We start from the raw sequence: 21,563 nt of genomic DNA on the forward strand, positions 1-21,563 counted from the left end.
CCGGTTCCGCTCGTCGGGCCTCCTGATTGGGTGGCTGACAGCCAATCCCGGGCGGCAGGGTAGGCACGGGGGCGGAAAGGGTTGTGGGACCGGCGGCCGCAGCGCAGGTGAACCGGGGGCGCAGGTGAGCGGGGAGCGGCGGGCTCGGGCCTGCTGCAGGAGAACCGAACCGAGCCCAACCGAACAGGGCGGGCAGGGCTGGGCAACGCCGAGGGGCCGGGCGCGGGACGCCGGCCCCGGGAGGGGGCGGCCGACACAGCTCCCACGCCCGCCCAGGCCCCGGGACCCTAACCCATCTCTGGGTTGCAGCTAGAGGAAGACCTGCCCAGGACCGGGGCTTCACCCTCCCGGAGCCCCTGGTCCCAGCCTTCCCAAGCGAGACCTGCAGGACTTCCTGGACAAGGCCCTTCTCGCACCCGCTGGGCCTGGGGTTGAGAGGGTGGGTGCCCTCTTCTCCTGGGGGCCTTTCAGGCTATCAGCCACAGGGCTTGGGTGCTCAGGCTGCCCTTCTCCTGCACCCTGACCTTGGGCCGTGGCCTACCCCTGGGGGAGCCTTGGCGGTGCCTTGCATCACCTTACCAGAGCTGGCAGGCTGTCCATCCCCAGCTGCACAGCCACTGCCTTTCCTGTTGTCCCCAAGCTCTAAAAAGCTCCTGACAGCTCCTGTTTGGCCGCTGGGTCAGGTTCTGGCAGGAAGGTCAGGCCCACAGGATGACTGGTGGCCAGGAAGGTAGCCCTGAAGGCCTCAGAAACCATCTACTCACTGAACAGAAAACTAAGGCCCTGAGAGAGGGGAGGGCCATGCCAGAAGTCTCTGGAGCATCGTCTCCCTGAGGCCAGGCACGGCTGTTCCCTACACCAGAAGACAGGGTGGGCTCACCTCTGGGGACTCCACCTGATGCCAGGCATGTGGTCCGACCTGTGGGGCCTGCAGGGCCTCAGTACCCACTGGGCCTCATCAAACACTCCTGGCGGCCTGAGTGTTGGGCAGGGCAGGGTGTGCTGGCCCATTTTCTCCAGACATGAACAACCAAGTTTTAGGACAGTGAGTGACTTGCCCACAGAGTGGAAGGCAGAACCTGCACGGGCACCCAGGTGCCCTGCTCCTGGCTGGGGCTCTCACCACCGCGTGGCCAGCATCCCTGCTTGCCGGGAGCCCTGCAGGACTCCCACGCCCAATGGGGTAAGAGCTTCTCCCACACAGTGAGCTGCAGCTGAGTCTCCAGGGCCCATCAGAGCAGCACCCAGGGGCAGCCCAGAGGCACCCATTTAACCTAAAGGCACTTGGATATTTGTGGAGTGATTCTATGAATGCATGCAGGATCCGGAGCAGGACTCTGGCCTGGGGCACTTCCCGAAGATTCCCTGGGGGCTGGGGGAGGCCTTCTGGTTATCTTCAGAATATGGAAAGAATTTTGGCCCAAATACCCTTCTGCATGTGGCATGTACAGTTTAAGTAGGGGCTAAAAATTTGGTGTCTGTCCATCTGTCCAGCAAATGCTGATTCCGCAGCCTCTGCTCTGACTTTGGGGATGCGGCAGTAGCCAGAAGAGTGTGGCCTGCCAGCCATGCTCCAACCCTCCCAGCTCGCTCACTCCACTGTCTTTCTCCATAGTATCTATTCTCTGTCACCTTCCATGCTAGAATTTCCTGTCCTTGTTATTGTCTGTTCCCGCCCCCCAACTAAAATGTCACTCCTTTGAGGCAGGCTCTTTGTCTCACACACAGTGCACCAAAGTGCCCAGAAGAGCACCTGGCTCTGGGTGGGGACTCAGCAAGTATTTCCCCAATTAAGTAAAAATGCATATACTCCAGTGAGAGAGACCAACAGTAAATAAGCAAAAAGGCCCAAGTGCAGATGTCCGCTTCAGATGAGATTTGGCTTAGTGATATGGCAGAGACTGAGGCAGGGAGGCCGATGCTGAGATCTGTGGGCCGAGCAGAGGGCACAGCAGGGTCAGTCGCTGTGACAGCGTGTGTGGCCCGAGCAGAGTGAGGTGGTCTCCTAGGGGACCAGCCTGGGGACGAGGCTTACCGAGGGGGGCAGTGGAATCTCAGCTTCTCCTTTCTCACTGCCCCTGCCCCCTAACCCAATAAGACCCGAGGAGCGAGCTGACCGACAGCAGGACAGCCCGATCTGCGTGGTCCAGTTCCTGGGGAAGAATGGATAACCTGGAGTCCGACTTCAATCTGAAGAGCGTTCTGGTCAGTTTCAAGCAGTGTCTCAACGAGAAGGAGGAGGTGCTGCTGGACCACTACCTCACCGGCTGGAAGGGGCTGGTCAGGTGCGTGCAGGGGCCCGTCTGGGGGCAGGGCTTTCTGGCCACACTGCCCACACATGCCCTCTGCCCGGCACGTGCTGACCAGGCTCCTGCCTGCCCGGGGCTGGTCAGCCGTTGTCGCTCACCACCGAGCCCTGAGCCCTCTGGTCCAGGTGGGAGTGGGGAGCCATCTCCCCTGCACCCCCGCTGAGCGCCAGCTTCCCTCCATGCAGGTTCCTGAACAGCCTGGGCACCATCTTTTCCTTCATCTCCAAGGATGTGACAACCAAGCTGCAGATCATGGAGCGGCTGTGTGGCAGCCCACAGCAGGAACACTACCACAGCCTGCAGTCCATGGTGGCCTATGAGGTGGGCAACCAGCTGGTGGACCTGGAGCGGAGATCCCGCCACCCCGACTCAGGCTGCCGGACCGTACTGCGGCTGCACCGCGCCCTGCGCTGGCTGCAGCTCTTCCTGGAAGGCCTACGCACCAGCCCTGAGGATGCACGCACTGCCGTGCTCTGCACCGACTCCTACAATGCTTCACTGGCTGCCTACCATCCATGGGTCATCCGCCGGGCTGCCACCGTGGCTTTCTGCACGCTGCCCGCACGCAAGGTCTTCCTGGAGGCCATGAACGTGGGGTCCCCCGAGCAGGCTGTGGAGATGCTGGGTGAGGCCCTGCCCTGCATTGAGCATGTCTACGACATCTCCCAGAAGCTCTATGCTGAGCACACCCTGCTGGACCTGCCCTAGGGGCCAGTGGGCCCAGGCACAGCAGCCTCCCTTTCTCCAGAGCGGGGCTGCGCACTGCAGGCCTGTCAGCCCCACTGTGGGGATCTCTTGATGCTCCACGAGTGGGACAGTCACTGCCCTCACTGCAAGCTGAGCTTGTCGGGAGCTGCTGCCCAGCATGGCCCTCAGGCTGCGCCTCCAGCCTGCCACGCACAGTTGCAGACAGGTGGTGACAGAGAAGGGCTACACTCTGCCCAGGGCCATTTTAGCTTTACCTGTTGCCAAGCTACAGGTGTGTCCAGGCAGGCCGCATCTTGGTTGGTGAAGTGCAGAAGGCAGGTGGGTGGGGGCAGGATGGCATGCATGCAGAAGCTGAAGAAGCTGCCTCAGCTGTGGGTCCAGTCACTAGTCCCTGGAGGGTAGAGGTTCCATCCTCTTCACCAGCCAAATGGCCCAGTTGGGACCAGGATGCGGTGTCTGTGCCCAGGTGCCTCAGGCTGCTTGTACTGGGCAGGCTGTCCCCAGGACATGGCAGGACCCCATTGGCAGCAGGGCCCTGTGGGCTCTCCTGCCCCCCACCTGCTTGTTGGCTGGGGCCCACGTGCCCTCGGCAGGGAAGACCTGCTCTGTGGCCCTGTTCACGTGTCAGTTGCCTCCTACAGCCACGCGTACGCCCGGGCAGCTGCCTGGGAGTCGCACAGCACAGCCTTGCAGCCCTGGAAGTCAGGACTCCACTGGGCCGGGGCCGGGCCCCCTTCCAGCATCTGCAGGACGCTGTGCCTGTTGCCTGCCCTTGCTGCCTCGTTCCACAGAACTCAGGAGACCCAGGGTGACAGTGCGGGGGGGCGCCTGGGCCCCTCTGCCCCGATGGCAGGCTCACGGAAGGCTGTCATCCGCTGCTTGAGGGCCCAGCCTCTCCCACAGGCTCTTTACTGTGAGCCCTGGACCTTGGGTACCAAGGGGACAGTGTCCACTGTGCAGCAGACGTGCCCAAGTGTGAGCTTATGGGGACCCTTGGAAACTAATACAGTTGATGGCTTTCCCAGCATAAATAAATTACACTCCCAGAACTAGGCACTGTGCTCCAGGAGGGGCAGTCAGGGAAGTTGGGTTGCGCCAGGCACCTACTGACCAAGGGGCTGAGTGAGCCCCCACTGCTGTGTTCACAGGGCAGCATCGACCATGGCGACACAAGGCACACCTCAGGCAGCGAGGGACAGGCCTCAGCTTGGCTGCCCCAACCCCTGCCAAGGTCTACGTTATCCCCATTTTATAGGCAGGAAAACAGAATCGCCCAAGGGGCTGGGATGCAAGGGCAGGTCTGAAGCCAGCTGTACACCCAGTGGAGAGAAAAGACCCACCTAGGCTGCAGCCACACGGGAGCAGGGGATTTGCTGTGTCCTGTGACAGTGGCCCTGATGGGATGTGTCAGGCAGGTTCCTCTGTGACACTCTGCCCAATGTCACTGAACAGGGTGTCCAACACCAGGCCACCTCCAGAGCTGTACCCTGACCACCTCTGCCTCACACCCAGCAGGGCCCCGAGCCCCATGGGTGCCACCAGAGGCCAGTGACTAGGAGGGACTGGTGTGGGGGGACAGCCGGGCATCCACACAAGTCTGCCAGAGCAAGCTGTGTGTGCATGCAGACACGGTGCAATGCACCATGCAGGTGACATGTTACATGCATGTTCTGAGCATTCCCTGCGTTGTGGCCCTTCCCATGGGTCAACAGGACAGGCAAGACCGAACCTCAGAAGGCTGTAAACTCCAGGTCGCTGGAAGACACCCCCCCCAGGGGTGTGACTAGCCACCCTCAGTTCCTCTGGGCGCACAGGGCACCCTCACCCCCAAGCTGTGTCAGGGAGGCCTCTAGGCCCAGGGACACTGGTCCCTGGGTACCCAGGGGTTAGGTGGGGTCTGCCCATCCTTCCAGCTGGCCCTGCACACACCTGGTGCTGACACCGCTCCAGGGCCCGTTTGGTCAGTACTTTTCCTCCCTCGTTTGCATGTGCCTTCCTGCAGGCCCAGCTGTGAGCTTTGTTTTCAGGGGCGCTGGTTGCCCCCCGTGCCCACAGCCAGCCGTGGAGCTCCTGAAGCTTCTCCATCCCAGATCCCCAAGGTTCACCGTTCCCGGGCAGTCTGAGAGGCCACAAACCCCACCCCAGGACCCCTCCCAGGGTTCACGCCAGGCTGGCCACCCAACCACCGTCCTGGCTGGCCTGCCTCCTGGGCCTCCAAATGGAGCCACTCCTGCAGCCCCACCCCAAGTGCTGACAGTGCCTCACGCTTTGTGCCCACTGCCCAGGGCACTGGCACCTCTGCAGGCAGCTAGGAACCCCAGGACCCTCTGCCAGGGGTCCCTGGGGTCTTCCTCCTCCCAAGAATGGGGTGGGTGCTGAGGGGCTTAGACATGACGGGTAACAAAGTCATGGTCAGTGGCTCCTCAGAGCCTGCCTATCTGGGTCACTGTGCCCAGAGGGCCTGGTGGCGGCATCAGGATAAAGGAGCCCAAGGTGTGCAAACCCACAGGCCTGGGAGATTGAGGATATTTCCAGGGGCCCCAGGCTGGGCAGGTGGGAACAAATGAGAGTTTTGCTAAACAAATCTCCCCACCCTCCTGCACTCACATATCTGGGCCCCCACCTGGTTTGCCCACTGCCATCCCTGCTGGATGCTGCCGCCTGCCATGCCAGGCCTGGCTTTCCTGGCCCTTGCAGCTCTCCTTGGCCTTGGGGCAGGGACGCCGCTGTGCCTGTCCCGGCAGCTCAGGATGCAGGGGGACTACGTGCTGGGCGGGCTCTTCCCCCTGGGCTCTGCCGAGGATGCTGATCTGAGCAGCAGGATGCAGCCCAGCACCACAGTGTGCACCAGGTAGGAGACCAGCGTGGAGCTTGGGTGGCGCCGGTCGGGGTGCTCCCAGTGGGGATGAGGTGTCAGCTTCCTGCAGCCCCGCATGGCCACAGGTTCTCCGTCCTTGGCCTACTCTGGGCACTGGCCATGAAGATGGCCGTGGAGGAGATCAACAATGCGTCAGCCCTGCTGCCGGGGGTACGGCTGGGCTACGACCTCTTTGACACGTGCTCAGAGCCTGTGGTGGCCATGAAGCACAGCCTCACATTCGTGGCCAAAGCGGGCAGCCACACCATTGCTGCACACTGCGATTACACGCAGCACCAGCCCCGCGTGCTGGCTGTTGTCGGGCCCCACTCGTCTGAGCTCGCCCTTGTCACCAGCAAGTTCTTCAGCTTCTTCCTTATGCCTCAGGTGTGCCCCTCCCCCTCATCACCTGCTCCCCACCAGACCCGTCCATGGGAGCCCCTGTGTCAGCAAGCTCCTCCCGGCCACTGCAGGTCAGCTACGGCGCCAGCACGGACCGGCTGAGCAACCGGGAGCTGTTCCCGTCCTTCTTCCGTACTGTGCCCAGCGACCGCGTGCAGGCGGTGGCCATTGTGGAGCTGCTGCAGGCGCTCAGCTGGAACTGGGTGGCCGTGGTGGGCAGTGATGACGAGTATGGCCGGCAGGGCCTGAACCTCTTCTCCAGCCTGGCCACCTCCCGGGGCATCTGCATTGCCCACGAGGGCCTGGTGCCGCGGCTGGGCGCCAGCAGTCTGCAGCTGGGTGCTGTGGCGGGCGTGCTGCAGCAGGTGAACCGGAGCAGCGTGCAGGTGGTGGTGCTCTTCTCCTCCGCGCGCGCTGCCCACACCCTCTTCAGCTACAGCATCCACGGCAGGCTCTTGCCCAAGGTGTGGGTAGCCAGCGAGGCCTGGCTAACCGCGGACCTGGTCATGACCCTGCCCGGCATGTCCCAGGTGGGCACTGTGCTTGGCTTCCTGCAGCAGGGCGCCCCAATGCCTGAGTTCTCATCCTACGTGCAGACCTGCCTGGCCCGGGCTGCCGACCCCACCTTCTGTGCCTCGCTAGACGCTGAGCCGCCGGGCTTGGAAGAGCACGGGGTGGGGCTGCGCTGCCCCCAGTGTGACCACATCACACTGGGGGACGTGTCCGCCGGGCTGCTGCGTCACCAGACCTTCACTGCGTACGCGGCCGTGTACGGTGTGGCTCAGGCTCTCCACAACACGCTGCTCTGCAATGCCTCGGGCTGCCCCAGACGGGAGCCCGTGCGGCCCTGGCAAGTGAGGGCGTGGCACCCTGCCAGCACCTGCATGCAGCCTGGGCCACCGGGTGTCCCCAGAAGCGATGTTGGCGGGGTGTCTGAGCTGGAGGCTGCCCTTGGCCCATCCCATCCACTGCCTCAACCCTCTCACCAGCTCCTGGAGAACATGTACAACATGAGCTTCCGCGCACGTGGCCTGGCACTGCGGTTTGACACCAGTGGGAATGTGGACATGGACTATGACCTGAAGCTGTGGGTGTGGCGGGACCTGGTGCCTGAGCTGCGTACCGTGGGCACCTTCAGTGGCCGCCTGCAGCTCTGGCACTCCCGTATGTACTGGCACACTCCAGGAAATAAGGTGAGTGTGGGGCCGCCTGTCCACGGACACACAGCAGCTCCCTTGTGGCCAGGAGCAAGCTGTGGCTTGACTGGAGGGCCTGAGGGCTACCTCAGGACTTGGATGGGTGCACCCACCCTTCTGAGCCCTGGGGCCCCGTGCCAGGAGCCCGTGTCCCAGTGCTCCAGGGAGTGCAAGAAGGGCCAGGTGCACCGTGTGAAGGGCCTCCACTCCTGCTGTTATGATTGTGTGGACTGCAAGGCAGGCAGCTACCTGCACAGCCCAGGTGAGCCCCTCAGGTGGGGGGGCCCCCAAGTCCCTGAAGCATAAGTTGGGGAAGGGGCCACAGGATCAGGAGCATGTGGCCGGGCAAGAGCCCCAGCATGTCCTGGCCCCGCTCAGAGAGTGGAGCCTGACCCCCCAGCATCCCCTCTCTTCCTGCACCACAGATGACCTCATTTGCACCCAGTGTGACCAGGACCAGTGGTCACCAGACAGGAGCACACGCTGCTTCCCTCGGCGGCCCAGGTTCTTGGCATGGGGGGAGCCCGCCATGCTGGTGCTGCTCCCGCTGCTGGGCCTGGCCCTGGGCCTGGTGCTGGTGGCCCTGGGGCTCTTCATCCAGCACCGGGACAGCCCACTGGTCCAGGCCTCAGGTGGGCTGCAGGCCTGCTTCGGCCTGGCCTGCCTGGGCCTCGTCTGCCTCAGCGTCCTCCTGCTCCCTGGCCAGCCCAGCCCCACCAGCTGCCTGGCACAGCAGCCACTGCTCCACCTCCCGCTCACTGGCTGCCTGAGCACACTCTTCCTGCAGGCAGCTGAGATCTTTGTGCGGTCAGAGCTGCCGCCAAACTGGGCGGACATGCTACGTGGCTGCCTACGGGGGCCCAGGGCCTGGCTGGCGGTGCTGCTCGCCATGCTGGTGGAGGCGGCACTGTGTGCCTGGTACCTAGTGGCTTTCCCTCCAGAGGTGGTGATCGACTGGCGAGCGCTGCCCACAGAGGCCTTGCTGCACTGCCGTGTGCACTCCTGGATTGGCCTTGGCCTGGTGCATGCCGCCAACGCCACACTGGCCTTCCTCTGCTTCCTGGGCACCTTCCTGGTACAGAGCCCACATGGCCACTACAGTAACGCCCACGGCCTCACCTTTGCCATGCTGGCCTACTTCATTACCTGGACCTCCTTCGTGCCCCTCTTTGCCAATGTGCACGTGGCCTACCAGCCTGCCATGCAGATGGGCGCCATCCTCCTCACTGCCCTGGGCATCCTGGCCACATTCCACCTGCCCAAGTGTTACCTGCTCTTGTGGCGGCCAGAGCTCAACACCCCTGCATTCTTCCTAGAAGGCAGGCCTGACAATGCCAGAGGACAGGGTGGCAGTGGAGGTGGGGAGGGAACTTAGCAAAAATGAGTGACCCCTGACCTGGTGACCTCACCCCAGTGAATCCAGACCTAGCTGACCAAGTCCCTACACAGCAACCCCCAAACTGTGCTGAACTCTGCTGAGACCTCACCTTCAGCTCTAGATCCTGACCCCAAGCTGACTGCTGACCTTGACCCCACAGTGGCCCTGGGGCCTGCAGCACACAAGAGGAGCCCCAGCTCCATGGGATCGCACCACCTTGGGTCACAGAGAGCCAGGCTCTGTCTCTGAGCCCCGCTGCTCTGGAGAGACCCAGGGAAGGTTCCTCAGGGCAAAAAAAGGGTCCCCATTTTTGCCCTGAGGTTCCCCAGAGGTTAGGGAGCCCCCAGCCACTCCTTTAAGGCCAAGCTGGACGTCGCTCCTGTAGCTAGCCCCAGCATGGGGTTCCCAGCCAGCACCCCTCCAAGCATCACAGGAGGGGGGGGGGCTGGGCAGTCCTGGCCATGACCTGACTGTGGGCCTGAGTGTAGGACAGGAACGTGGGCAGAGGGCTGCTCAGGGGGAGGGGGCAGCCAGCTTCCTTCTCTTTCCCTGGCCTGGCCTGAGCAAGTGGACCAGGTCAGCTAGACGTCAGCACTGGGGACAGAGCCCAGGCAGGGTGAGGGGTAAGCACCACGGCCACCACCCACCGCTGGACCCCAGGAGCAGGGAGCCAGCACCACGGACAGAAGGCTGCCCTCCAGGACCCCACCAGCAGCCAGCACCGAGGGCAGAGCCTTGTCAGTGGTCTAGGACCCAGAGGACATGGGCCAGTGCTGGGTCAGCCCTCAGCCAGGCTCTGGGGAGCCTGCATGTGCCCCACACCCACCTCCTGAGGCAGCCCAGCGGGAGCAAAGGGACACAGGCCACACGTCAGTCCCATAAAATTAAATGCTTTAGTGTTTAAAATAGCATTTACACAGAAGCAGCTCTATTAACTATCCGGAACGGACTCTCGACTTGGTATCTACAGCTCAGACATGTGCAGGCCAGAGATGCCAGGGAAGTGGCGTGCGTGGGTGGACAGCAGGGGAGGGTGGGCCCCCAGGCGGGCCACCCCTACTCCCCTGGACCCGGCCCCTGTGGCAGTGTGCGTCTGTGCCCCTTGCCCTCAGGGTCACACTCCCCCTCTCCCACCTCCCCCACACTGACCCTCCCACACACCCAGACACAACCTGTGCCCAGCACTGACTGACACCCAGCAATGGGAGTGGGCATAAAAACAACTCTGCTCTAGCCTGTTAACGGGGCTGACTTGGCCACCACCTCCCTCAGAGCACACAGGCCAGGCAATAAATAAATAAATTAGATCCTTACCCAGGGCAGCCACAGAAGGGCCTGCGGGTGCTGATTCCACCCCCAAGAGAGTGCCTCAGCCTGGGCAACATGGGTGAGGCCTGTGAACCAGACAAGGAGGGGCGCCCAGGCCCAGGGCCCACTTGTCATCTAAGTGTTGGGCCCCACGCTCAGCCTTGTGCGCAGGTGGGGGGATCCCTGAGGCCCACCCCAAGGGGTACAGGGCAGGCCTGCCTGAGCACCGTTGACGAGTGAGGCCCCCGTTGCTGTCTGACGGACACACGCTGCTTTGGCTGGGAGGACACCTGCTGCCTCAGCCCACTCCCACTGCCCTAGACCCGGGGAACCCTACGATGGGCCTGGACCCCACGGCACAGCCCACCGCGTGTGGAAGCACAGGAGTGCCTGACCCAGGCCAGTGGCCTCTCAGGTCTGCCCACATAAGCCCCAGGTGCAGCACCCTCCTGAGGGACCACAGAAGCCCATGGCAGGCCGAGCCAACGGCACTCTCTGTCCTGGGTCACATGATGTCGACGAAGAACTCACAGGGATTCCCCATGGCCTTCTGGAAGGACTGGCGGCTGCCTGTCAGCTCCGGGGGGACAGCGGCCAGCTCCCGGACGGGCGGCCCCCCAGGCGGCCCCCCCCCCACCGAGTACGCCTTCGTCATGGGGTGCAGTGGGGGGAGCCCCGGGGCAGCGGCTGAGGCCTGGCTGCGTGGGCTGCCACCCCGACTGAGCTGGCTAGCTGGACGCTCCCACCAGCTGCTGCCACCCGCCCCACTCGGGGCTGTGTGGTCTGATTCGCTGCCACTGCCCCCGGCTCCGGCCGCCCGGCGCTCCTTCTCGAGGCCTAGGGCCCGCCGGCTGCTCCCGCCTGTGCTCCGGGTGGACCCACTGCTTTTGCTTCCTGTGGTCGAGAACGGATGAGAGGGATGGGATGGTCAGTGTCAGGCCTCACTACTTCCAAGACAGCCGGCCGCTGCGAGGGCAACCGGGGGCAGAGCCTGGTGGTCCCGAGTAGGGCAGGGTGGGAGGGGACAGCCATGCAGAGAGAAGGCCTGGGCTGGCCCCACTCGGAGAAGCACGAGCAACTGCAGCACGTAGAAGGGTAGCAGGCAGGTAGGGACGCTCCGGGGTCATCTCGGTGCCCCCACACCTCACCCACTGCCTGAACTGAGAGCCTGGTCTTACAGCTGAAAACTGAGGCCTGGCACTCCCATCGGCCATCCCAGGCTTCCCCACCTGCCTTCCATCTGACCCGGGGCCCTGGCCAGCTACTCCGCTCGGTCCCCTCCTGGGGTCCCAGGAAGAGGGGGCGCCTGAGGGAGCTGCTGGCTGGGGGCGTGTCAGGAGGGACGCGGGACAGGACCCTGGCTTACCGGCCCGAGGGTCCACCGCTAGTCCTTCAGTCTAAGGCTTGCTCAGCACAAAGCAAGGGATAGCATGAGTTACACACCAGGCACAGCCCACGTACCGTGCCCACCACCCTCTGGGCCTGTCCAGGGTCCACAGGTGCCCATCCAGCTTCCCCTGGGGCACTGCTGCCCTCCGATCCACCCTCCTCTCCCATCCCTTCCTGGGTCCGCTGGGCTGACTGCCTGGCTTCTCCTCAGACCCTGTGGGCACACACCCGCTGGCCTCACTGGCCCCCCTCAGCCACAGGCCACTGATCCTCGAGGACGCCCCCTCCCCACAGTGTGTGACCACAGTTGTCTGGAACCATCCGCCTCTGGCTCCCTGTGGAGCTGCAGGTGCCTGCAGAGAGGTGTCTGTCCTCCACGGGGTCCCGGCACCCCTCTGTCTCTCCACCCCTGGGCCACCACACCCCCACGCCCTCATCCCCACACCACTCCCAGGCCTCTTGCATCTGCCATGCTTGGAACACCAGCCCCACACAACACAACCAGCAAAGCCCGGGGGTCCCTTCTTCCCATCTCCCTCAACAACTCACCCCTTCCAGAAGGTGCCCACCCAGGGCCTGAGCAGAGAGCAGGAGAGCACGTACAGGGCAGGGGGCGGCACGCGGGGCGAAGCCAGGCAGGGCCAGAGCAGGTGGGGCGCCCTGGGAGCTCTCACCTTCACTCTGCTGGCTGCCAGCACTGCCACTGCCATAGCTGAAGCTGGGGTCCTGGTAGGCAGGCGGGAAGCAGGGCGGGGGCCCCGGGTACTGGTACGAGTAGCCCTGACCCAGGGTCCAGGGGGCAGCCAGGTGCGGCAGCGGGGCCAGTGTGTCCTGATCCGAGGTCCCACTGGAGCCGCTGTTGAGGTTCAGGGCTGCGAGATCTGGGGGGAGGACAGGTAGGTGAGGCGGGGCGGGTGGCCCTCTGGGGACCCCAGCCCCACAGCCCCACTCACTGCTGCTCAGGTCCCCGAAGACGTAGTAGCACTGCTCAGAGAAGGTGATCTTGTTCACCGTGTGCCGCAGGAAGCCGCGCTTCAGCATGCCACCGGCGTACTTGCGGGCCTCCCGCCGCTCCTTGAAGCCCTCCACGTGCGCGTACAGCCAGTCCACCACGTCTGCCCCTGGCCCATGCCACGCGTCAGGCCCGGAGCCAGGGCGCCCTGACCCCCAGCAGCCCCAGGGACCACCTACCAATGACAGCGTTGGCAATGGTGATCTTGAGCCACATGCGGTCTCGGATCTCCAAGCCCGAGTCCGGCAGCTGCATGACGCGCACGACAGCACCCATGTCGCTCTTCACTGACAGCGGAGCCTCCACCGGCTCTGCAAGGCACGGCCCCTCCTCAGCCCCCAGCGGCTGGCCAGCAGGGGAGGGCTCGGGATGAACCCAGGCCACGCTGCTGCTCCTGCTCGGCAGGGCCCCAGGCATTGTCTGCCACTGGGGAGCCCAGGACACAAGGCCAAGGCCATAGGGCCCACCCCTGCCATAGGAAGGGCCATAGGGTGGGCAGCGGGTGAGGGACAGCGGGCCTGCAGGCCCTGGATCAGGATCCTTGCCCAAGCCAGGGTGAGGCCACCTCACCCTGCAGACTCCCCATGGGTGGAGGATAAGGCCTAGCCCCCAGCCCGCCCTGCCAGCTCAGCGCAGTGGGTCCGTGTTAGCTGCAGGAAGGCAGGGTGGGAGCACTAGCTCAACTGTCCCTCCCCACCCCACACCAGCAGACCCCTGGGCAGGGACCCAAGCGCTGACCCGGCCCCTCTGGGCATCTCATCCCACAACACAGCAAGCGGGAAGAGTGTGCACGAGGGCACACGTGTGTCGGTGTGAGTCAGGCGTGCACGTGGCGGCACCGTGTGCATCCACACGGGCCCTGGTGGCAGCAGACGCTGTAGGCCGGGGCGGCCCTGGGTGCGACTGCCTGTTGTCCCCTCGCCCGGCGCCTCGGTCCCCTGCCACTTACGCGGAGCGCCAGGCACAGAGCTGGTCAGGGAGGAGGAGCTGGTGCGTGTGACGGCGCTGGAGCAGGGGCTCGTCCCGGGGCGCGGCGGGGCTCCGGTCAGCGCCACCGTGTGGGACAGCCAGGTGGCGGGGTCGATGGGCCGAACCGGGTCAGCTGGGCGGCGGCCGCGTGGCGACAGACAGGTGATGGGCAGACGGGTGGACGGACGGTGGGAGAGGGTGTGGCGCAGGGCGGAGGAGAAAGGCCCTTCAGGCTGCGCGGGGGCCCCCACCGCCCCCCACAGTCCTGCAGGGCCACTCACCCCTCGGGACGGTGAAGTAGCTCCGGGGGGTCGGGTCCCAGCACTTGGCCACCGTGAGGCTGACGGGCCTGCAGGGCGGGGCTGGTCACACAGGCCGCGGCCCCACCCGGCCGCCCCCCGCGGGCCCCGGGCCTCACCCCGTCCGGGCCACGATCTCCCGCAGCGCCCGCACGGCGTCGTCGTTGCTCATGTTCTCGAAGTTGACCTCGTTCACCTGGGGGGAGAGGCGCTGAGCGGGGCGCGGGGCCCCCGGCCGCAGGCCCGCCAGCCCCCGGCCGCACCTGCAGCAGCATGTCCCCCGGCTCGATGCGGCCGTCGGCGGCCACCGCCCCGCCCTTCATGATGGAGCCGATGTAGATGCCGCCGTCGCCGCGGTCGTTGCTCTGGCCCACGATGCTGATGCCCAGGAAGTGGTGCCTCTCTGCGGGGGCGGGGGGTGAGCGGGCGCCCCCGAGGGCCCCGCCCGGCCCCGGGGACCCCACGGGGGCCTCACCCATGTTGAGCGTGACGGTGATGATGTTCAAGGACATGGTCGAGTCCGTGATGCTGCTGAAGGAGGAGGCCTGCGGGGGACCGCGGGTGAGGGGCGCGGGCGGGGCCCCGGGCCAAGGGCAGACCCCGCCCGGCGCGCCGCACCACCTACGCGCTCCGCCGGTCGCGCGCGCTGCTTCCTCCGCCGGCGCTTGTGCTTCCGGAGGAGCCGCGACGAGGTGCTCCGCTCCGTGGAGCTGCTCAGCCTGCGGGGGCGGGGGTCAGGCCGCGCGCTGCGGGGCCCGGAGGGCGGGGCGCACCCCCCTTCACGCGGACCAGGCCGGGGCGGGGCGCGCTCGGAGGCCTCGGCGCCCTGGTCAGTCAGATCCCCACACGTGCACACGCCAGACGGGCGTGGACTGCCCTCAGGCGGTGCCGACAAACACGGAGCGAATCGGCCCGGATGCCCGTACACGCTCATGTGTGCAAAGAGCACAGGGCCTCACCCACCCACCCAGGTGCGTCTGTGCCCGACGCATACGCAGAGCAACGCGCATCTGCCCGTGCACACAGGGCCCACACATGCCCACACACCGGCTGGTGTTGTCGTCCTCTTCTGAGTCGATGAAGCTGCTGGACTCCAGCTCACTGCTCAGCATGGTGGACGCACTGTCTGGGGGCAGCCCCAGCTCCCGCCGCCGGTCCCCCCTCGAGTGCCCATTGGTCCGGGCAGCTGTGGGGAAAGCAGAGTGGGGGCTGGCTGTGGGTCCCCTGTGTGGCCTCACGCACTTGCTGACCCAGGAGCCAGAAGGGTGACACCGGGGTTGCTGAGGGGTCACTGGGGTCTTGGGCAGCTGGGCCTAGCACCTCTTCCTGGGGGCCCCATCTGGCTGCTAGGAGTAACTGGGGGCCATCAGGGGCTTGGGGTGCACCACAGAGAGCCCAGGGAGGTCTGGGGTGCAGCCTTGTACCCTCCTCACGGTTCCGACGTCGGGCTCGCTCCCGCCGGTGGCTGACCACGGACTCTGTGCCGGTCTCGTCCATCCCGTCATGGCTGCCGGCCACATTGGGGCTGGAGTGACAAGAGGAAGTGGGCTGGGGCGGGCCAGGCACTCTCAGCAATTCCCCTCCCCTCACCGGTGGGACCTGACGCCCGGGCCCACCTACCTGTCCAGTTTGGGCCTCGCTGCTGACCAGTGCCTACCCACCGTGTGTCCCTGCTCTGCTGCCCCTCCCCCAACAGGCCTGGCAGGCAGCAGGCCCCTCAAGACCACCACCCAGAGTCCTTACTGGAAGGAGGGGGGTCGGGAGTCCCCGATGCCACCTGTCCGCTCAAGAGGTGGGGGCAGGTCTGTATGACTGTCCGTGCCCTGAGACCCGGCATCCGAGTGAGTGCCCTCAGCCAGGACCAGCTGCAAAGGACGCCAAGCTCAGAGCTCCCCCTTGGGCACAGGTGACCAGCCTTCGCCCACCCACCCCCACACCAGGCTCACCCAAGCCCAGCCCCACCCCTGAAGCTCTGGGGCTCCCCTACCCAAGACAGGTGCCCTCTGCCAGCGCCCCATGGAGACCTGGGGACTCACCCAGGACACCACACGGCCATTGAAGCAGGGCAGCTTGGCATTGTCATCAGAGATCTCCTCCTTCACCACCCTGCAGGGGTGCAGCTGTAAGACTCCCATGTGGGGACCTACTCCCACCAGTAGCCTAGAGGTAAGAACCCCACCCTTGTCCAAGGTACGTCCGTCCAGCCACGTGGCCAGATGTCAGCCTGTGAGGATGCTCCTGCTCAGCACGTTCTCCTCCCACAGAGCCCTCCCAGGGCCCAGATCCAAGGGGGCCTTGCTCTGTGACCCACGGAGTGGGGACCCGCGAGGGTGGGGCTGTGGTGAGCTTCGTCCCTGCATGCACCCTCGCCCCGGCCCAGGACAAGGCCTGTCATGGAAGGCCTCAGCAGAGGTGGGCACAGCCATGCCCCACAGACACGGGCAGGTGGACATGGCACGGCACCAGACCCCTACGCAGATCACTACCTTCCTGGTCCACCAGCCCAGTCAGGGAGACAACCAGGCCCCCCTCACTGCACCAGCCAACTGGACCCTGAAGGTTGGCCGGGCACAGGGCCACCTGGGCCCATGGAGAAGCCACCCTGGAGGGTGGCCAGCCCCATGGCCACACTGCTTCGCGACCACCCCGCCTGTCTTGCTGCTGCTCACAGTCAGGAGGGTTTCAGGGCTGGGATGGCACCCAGGCAGCAGCAGAGGGCTGGGGCAATGCTAACTGGGAAGGATGACAGTGACCCTCGGGGATGGAAACAGGTGGGGGGATGCAGGCATCAGGTTCACGGGTGAGGAGAGCCGCAGTCAGCGCAGCTCACAGGGTGGCGGGGAGGGCTGTGGGGCAGGGCAGCAGCCGCTTTGGCCCAGGCACACCCACGCTGCGGCCTCCTTGACGCTCAGGGAGCCACCCCCAACGCCCCGCCTCCCTGCAGCCCAGCCCTGCCCAGCACAGCGGGATTTCCACGCCCAGAACTGGGCCCAGTGGAAAAACAGGAGCCTGGAGAGCAGTCCTGTGGCCCGTGGGCCCAGATGCCTGGACTCAGCTAATCCTGAGAAGCAGCAGGCGGCAGGAAGTCCATGCAGAGCTGGCACCCCACACACCCACCTGGGGAGCAAGGCCTGGGTCCACCCCACCCACCAAGAGGGCCCCAGAAGTTGGGGCAGAGTGGATACAGGAGACAGGACCAGCCTGGGAGAGAGGGGGCACCCCAGTGGGGTCCTGTGGTAGCCCCCCCAGATACCTCCCCGGGCCACCACACACACATGGATGTGGCAGACATCCCAGTGGACAGTAAGGGTCATTTCCAGGACCCGCTGTCCCCATCAAGGTGCAGACCCTATGTCCACTGCCCCCACACATGCACCTCAGCCCTGCAGAGCTGAGCTTCCAGGGGAAGCCAGGCCATGACCCAGCCCAGGACTTGGCTGAGGAGGCCACGGAAGAGGCTGTCACCACAGGAAGACCTGGGGTGGTCTGGGGACACCAGCTGCAGTTGACCGATGGGCTGCAGTGAGCCCTCCTGAGGCCCAGGGGGCCGAGAGCACGGTCTGCAGCAAGAGACCCCAGGTTCCGCCTCAGAGCCCAGGTGGCCCCGCTGGAGGCCTGCTCTGACACTCCCTTCTGACTCACTCCCAGGGAGGCAGAGGAGCACCCCAGCTCCCACACACAGTGCCTGTCTAGCTCCCCCAGAGATGGACACTCCAGGAAGGGAGCCCTGGAGCCCCCACTGCCCCCTGGCCGGGGCCTTGAGACGACCCTTCCCCTGAGGGTAGCGGGGCTGCCTGAGCCCTCTGTGCCCCCTACCCCTACATGGATGCCCCAGCCTGAGGACAAACCCTCCAACCTGCCCAGTGGAGCCCCCTAACTTCTGTCTGGGGTTGGGGCAAAGGCCCCAGCCAGCTAGACCAGGACAGGAGGGTGGGGCAGGTGCCAGAGCCCCTGGGACAGAGGGCCCGCCGTTGACCAGCACAGTCTCCTGGGAGGGACAATGTTGAGGTCAGGGGAGGCCTCAGCTGAGCACAGGGATAATGCCCCCGAAAAATCTGGGGCTCCCTCCTGGGCTGGTCCCACTGATGGGAGCACAGACCTCGGATCAGTCTGCACCAACCCTCGAGGGCAGCCACCCAGGGGCACCCCCACTGGCACTGTGCCCCCAACCTCAGAACTCCTGGCAAGATCCTGGTTAACCTCAAACTAACTTGTGGCCTCCCAGCCCCGCCTGCTGCCCACCGCCCCCGCAGACTCGCCCTCGCCAGGCATCTGCTCAGAGCTGGGCTGTGGAACCCAGCACAGCGCTCGGGGGGCCTGGGGCCACAGCTTGGAGCAAGCCAGCCCCTCCCAGCGGGGCCATCCCGCCTGCGTTCCCAGAGGCACAGGGTCCCCCAGCCAGCCTCCCACCTCAGGGCAGGAAGTTGGCAGAGCAAGCTGGCAGGACAGGAGAAGGGCTGTCATGGAGCCCCTGCACGCATACGCGCACACACACAGCCGATCAGGGGTCCCCAGCTCCCACTGAGTGTCCCCTGCCCCTTCACAGCCTCCTGACCCCAAAGCCCCAGGCTCAGCTCTGCAGGCTCCAGGGCAAGGAAGCCCCAGTCCTCACCCTGCTACAGGCTCCAGGAGGGCCCTACCTGGACCATCCCAACACCACCAGGGGTACAGACCCCAGCTGCAGAGGGCAGAGTGGGCACTCACCCAGGCCATCTGCCCCCAGCCCCAGATGCACAGCCCAGGGCCCACAGGAAGGCGGCCCCAGAGATGGGGGAGGGGCCAGAGCCACGGCCAGACACAGGCGCCAAGCACCAAGTCCAGCCAGGCCTGGCATCAAGGCGGGGACTGTGAACCGAGTACCCTCTGCCTCACAGACCAACAGCCGGGCCTGTTCCCCTCCCCTGTAACGCCACTTGCCAGAACCAGTGAGGCCCCTTTGGGCCAACCCACTGTGGGCCCCGAGACCCTCCCGAGCTTTGTTGGGTCGGAACAGCTATGACCTGCATGGGACAAGTGGGAGGTGGGCACAATGCCCACTCAGCCCTGTCCAGAGTATGTAGCCATAGCCACTGCCATACCTCAGACCCCCCCTTCTCTTCTTAGATGGCTGGCTGTGGCTTGGGGAACTCAGGACCCACCTCTCAGTGGGATGGGGGTTTGGGGCAGGGTGTCCAGGCTCACCAGGGTGCCCCTCAGTCTCCAAACTCATGGGGGGACTGCTATCCCAGCCCAGCCAGGCCTCACCCTCCCAGCAACTCCCACCTACATCCAATGGGTAGCCTCCAGCTCCCACCCATACTGAAGTGAGTGACTGATGAGCCCCTCTCAGAGAATGTATTCCAATGAATAAATTATTATATAGAATAAATAGAGCTTGGAGCTCTGCAGGGAGGTCTCAGGGGAAGGGAGAAAGGAGGCAGCTGATGGGGGTCCTCTGCCAGATCTGAGGATACCAGGTCACGGGTCAGAGGCCCTAGGAAGAAATAAGGTGAGCCCCCCTGTGCTGTCTGCCTCCTGCACCTGCCAGCTTCACCCTGATCCATCCTCCTTTCCTGCTGGGCCTTGACCTCTGCACCGGCCCCACATCCCAGCCATTCCCAGGCCTGCCCAGACAATCTGAAGAACTACTCCTGCTTCAAGACCCAGATTTGCCTGCCCACCTACCTCCTGAGCCAGGACACCCACTGGTCCTACAAATTCCCCAGCAGGCCTGGCCTCTGCTGGGAGTGCACATAGGGCTGCAGCCAGGAGGTGTCTGCAGCTTGTGGGTGACCCACAGTGACTGTCAGACAAAGGAGCCGGGGGAAAACCCCTCAGGACACTCCCAGAGCACAAGAGGCTGGGCACACGCCTCACCACACTCCCTGCTGGCTTGACTTTGTGACAGAGATCGTGTGTGACTGGTAATTTTCGTTAAAGTAATTAACTAAGCTAAAAACAAAAGCACCATTTCACACACCCAATGCTCTGGGCCCAAGCAGCCCAGACCCAGAGGAGTAAAGGCTGTGAGACTGCCCAGTGAGGGCAGGAAGATGACCTGGACCAGACTCCCTAAAACAATGCCCCACCTTGCAGAGCCGGGCGCAGGAAGACTGGCCAGGCAGGGCCAGGGGCATCCAGCCCTCCACGGCTGCCAAGGACACACTCTCCCCTCTGGCACTCCCTGGAGGTGGGGGCCCGAGAGAGGTGAGTTAGCCAAACATCCCCCAGGACCCCATAAAAGGCACACAGAGTGGCCCCAGCCTGGCCTGACCTGGGGCCATCCAGAGCCCTTGCAAATCACAAATTCCAGGAAATGGCCTCAATGTCACAAACACACACAAGGACATGCTCTGTCTGAGGGCGGCCAGGCACACCTGCTTGGCTCAGGAGGCCTCTGGGTACCCTCCCAGGACTGCTGAGCCAGGGACTTAGGTTACCGTGGCTCTGCTGGGTCAGGCCTCAAGTGGCCGGCCAGCCTCCTCCTCAACTGTCCTGAGGCCCAGCCCAATGAAAGGGGGAAGTCACCTCTGCCAGAGAGCCACAAAAGCCTGACTCGAGGACACTGACCCAGAGGCTGCCCCAAGTCCCCAGATAGGGCCAAGGCTACTCCCAGGAACCCAAGTGTTGTGTGGCTCAGCAGGGGCAGAGGCCAACAACCCCAGGGCAGGGATGGGTGGAGGGAAGTCCCACAGCCCCCAGTGACCCTGACCTCTGCCTCATTGTCAGGATCCTGGAGAAGGGGGCTTGGGGGAGGCTGTCCTGAACCTCTGGAGATGTTTGCAGACCTCAGCAGACAGATCTATGCCCCTGTCCCAGATCATTTCCCCTCATGCTAACTAGGGGACACCGTGAGTGACTGGGCCTCTGACCCCACCCATCCCTTCCCCAGCAACACTCCTCTGACCCTAGGCCCCATGAATCACAGCCCTACAGGCCAGGCCTAGGCACCTGCCATCCAAGGGGGTTAGTGGGACCCTGAGTCTAACAGGTGCCAAGGTGAGACCTCCGAGTCCCTGGGGCCGTGGACCTTAACCGCAGATCACACGCACTCAGCACTCAGGTACACAGGACCCGGACCAAGATGGGAGGAGAGCTAGCACTCTCGCCTGCCCACCGTCCAGAGTTCTGAGGCTCCTGGGCAAGCAGTCAGGGCCGCTCACGTCCAAAGCGCCGGACAGACAGGTGGGACACGCCACACCGGGTGCGGAGGGGCAGCCCCGGTCATACCCCAGGACGCAGGCGCAGAGGTGCCCACACGGCGCCCGCAAGCAGGCCCACGGCCCACTGACCCGAAGTCCTGGTCCATGGACTTGAAGAAGAATTTGTAGGCGTGCACGGGCCGGTTGCTGAGCACGTTCTTGAAGTCGGCCAGCGTGACGCGCTCGGGCGCCACGGGCAGCTTGACCAGGTACGGCGTCTCCTCCTCGTCCATGTGATAGATGATCTTGGTCTCCGCCATGGCGCGCCCGGCCTGGCCCGGGGCTCGGACTCGGGCGCCTCCCCGCCGCCGGCCTGCACCCCGCCCGCCGCTCCCGGCCCGGTCGCGACCAGGCCCCCGGCGCCCGCCCGGCCGCTCCGGCCCCGCCCGCCCTGGCCCCCCTCGCTCCCTGGTTGCTGCCCCGCGGCCCGCGGCCGCCCATCCGCCCCGGCGGGGGCGCAGGCAGGGAGCGCGCGAGGCCTCCGCTTCCGAGCCCCGCCCGCACCGCCGCCCCCTCGGGCCGCGCTGGGAGGGGACCGCGCGCAGGGGCTGCGCA

At 65.0% G+C, this 21,563-nt stretch overlaps 3 protein-coding genes across 12 annotated transcripts; 2 read left to right on the forward strand and 1 right to left on the reverse strand.

Moving 5' to 3' along the window:
* Window positions 1-48: 48 nt before the first annotated feature.
* CPTP (ceramide-1-phosphate transfer protein) lies at window positions 49-4,070 on the forward strand. 2 transcript variants are annotated; one of them, XM_017679289.3, is made up of 3 exons: window positions 49-124; window positions 2,099-2,285; window positions 2,495-4,070. In XM_017679289.3, the coding sequence occupies exons 2-3, from the start codon at window positions 2,164-2,166 to the stop codon at window positions 3,015-3,017; spliced, it is 645 nt and encodes a 214-aa protein (XP_017534778.1). In that variant the 5' UTR covers window positions 49-124; window positions 2,099-2,163; the 3' UTR covers window positions 3,018-4,070. The 2 variants fall into 2 exon arrangements, with proteins under 2 accessions (XP_017534778.1, XP_036855594.1); XM_036999699.2 differs by lacking the exon at window positions 49-124 and adding an exon at window positions 143-1,183.
* A 139-nt stretch (window positions 4,071-4,209) lies between these two features.
* TAS1R3 (taste 1 receptor member 3) lies at window positions 4,210-9,590 on the forward strand. 5 transcript variants are annotated; one of them, XM_036999688.2, is made up of 6 exons: window positions 4,210-5,868; window positions 5,961-6,261; window positions 6,348-7,130; window positions 7,266-7,469; window positions 7,614-7,734; window positions 7,898-9,590. In XM_036999688.2, the coding sequence occupies exons 1-6, from the start codon at window positions 5,669-5,671 to the stop codon at window positions 8,845-8,847; spliced, it is 2,559 nt and encodes an 852-aa protein (XP_036855583.2). In that variant the 5' UTR covers window positions 4,210-5,668; the 3' UTR covers window positions 8,848-9,590. The 5 variants fall into 5 exon arrangements, with proteins under 5 accessions (XP_036855583.2, XP_036855582.2, XP_036855581.2 ...); XM_036999687.2 differs by having other exon boundaries at window positions 6,348-7,469; XM_036999686.2 differs by having other exon boundaries at window positions 7,266-7,734.
* A 134-nt stretch (window positions 9,591-9,724) lies between these two features.
* DVL1 (dishevelled segment polarity protein 1) lies at window positions 9,725-21,464 on the reverse strand. Of its 5 annotated transcripts, XM_036999695.2 has the most exons (16): window positions 21,099-21,379; window positions 15,864-15,933; window positions 15,571-15,692; window positions 15,252-15,352; window positions 14,875-15,013; window positions 14,453-14,546; window positions 14,303-14,372; window positions 14,091-14,230; window positions 13,947-14,023; window positions 13,810-13,877; window positions 13,509-13,661; window positions 12,739-12,870; window positions 12,501-12,668; window positions 12,222-12,428; window positions 11,525-11,561; window positions 10,913-11,052 (listed from the first exon to the last, which is right to left on the reverse strand). In XM_036999695.2, the coding sequence occupies exons 1-15, from the start codon at window positions 21,266-21,268 to the stop codon at window positions 11,551-11,553; spliced, it is 1,722 nt and encodes a 573-aa protein (XP_036855590.1). In that variant the 5' UTR covers window positions 21,269-21,379; the 3' UTR covers window positions 10,913-11,052; window positions 11,525-11,550. The 5 variants fall into 5 exon arrangements, with proteins under 5 accessions (XP_036855589.2, XP_036855587.2, XP_036855586.2 ...); XM_036999694.2 differs by lacking the exon at window positions 11,525-11,561 and adding an exon at window positions 19,896-19,990 and having other exon boundaries at window positions 9,725-11,052; window positions 12,222-12,668; window positions 21,099-21,464; XM_036999692.2 differs by lacking the exon at window positions 11,525-11,561 and having other exon boundaries at window positions 9,725-11,052; window positions 21,099-21,377.
* Window positions 21,465-21,563: the final 99 nt, after the last annotated feature.

The sequence above is a fragment of the Manis javanica genome, chromosome 4, assembly GCF_040802235.1.
Source record: "Manis javanica isolate MJ-LG chromosome 4, MJ_LKY, whole genome shotgun sequence".
Lineage (NCBI taxonomy): Eukaryota > Metazoa > Chordata > Mammalia > Pholidota > Manidae > Manis > Manis javanica.

Coding starts and splice junctions, on each gene's coding strand:
- CPTP (XM_017679289.3), top strand. CDS start 2,164: ATGGATAACCTGGAGTCCGACTTCAATCTGAAGAGCGTTCTGGTCAGT. Junction 2,286..2,494: donor GGCTGGAAGGGGCTGGTCAG/GTGCGTGCAGGG, acceptor CCCTCCATGCAG/GTTCCTGAACAGCCTGGGCA.
- TAS1R3 (XM_036999685.2), top strand. CDS start 5,669: ATGCTGCCGCCTGCCATGCCAGGCCTGGCTTTCCTGGCCCTTGCAGCT. Junction 5,869..5,960: donor AGCACCACAGTGTGCACCAG/GTAGGAGACCAG, acceptor GCATGGCCACAG/GTTCTCCGTCCTTGGCCTAC. Junction 6,262..6,347: donor GCTTCTTCCTTATGCCTCAG/GTGTGCCCCTCC, acceptor CGGCCACTGCAG/GTCAGCTACGGCGCCAGCAC.
- DVL1 (XM_036999694.2), bottom strand. CDS start 21,449: ATGGGCGGCCGCGGGCCGCGGGGCAGCAACCAGGGAGCGAGGGGGGCC. Junction 14,373..14,452: donor GCGCGCGACCGGCGGAGCGC/GTAGGTGGTGCG, acceptor GGTCCCCCGCAG/GCCTCCTCCTTCAGCAGCAT. Junction 11,053..12,221: donor TGGCAGCCAGCAGAGTGAAG/GTGAGAGCTCCC, acceptor TCTCGACCACAG/GAAGCAAAAGCAGTGGGTCC.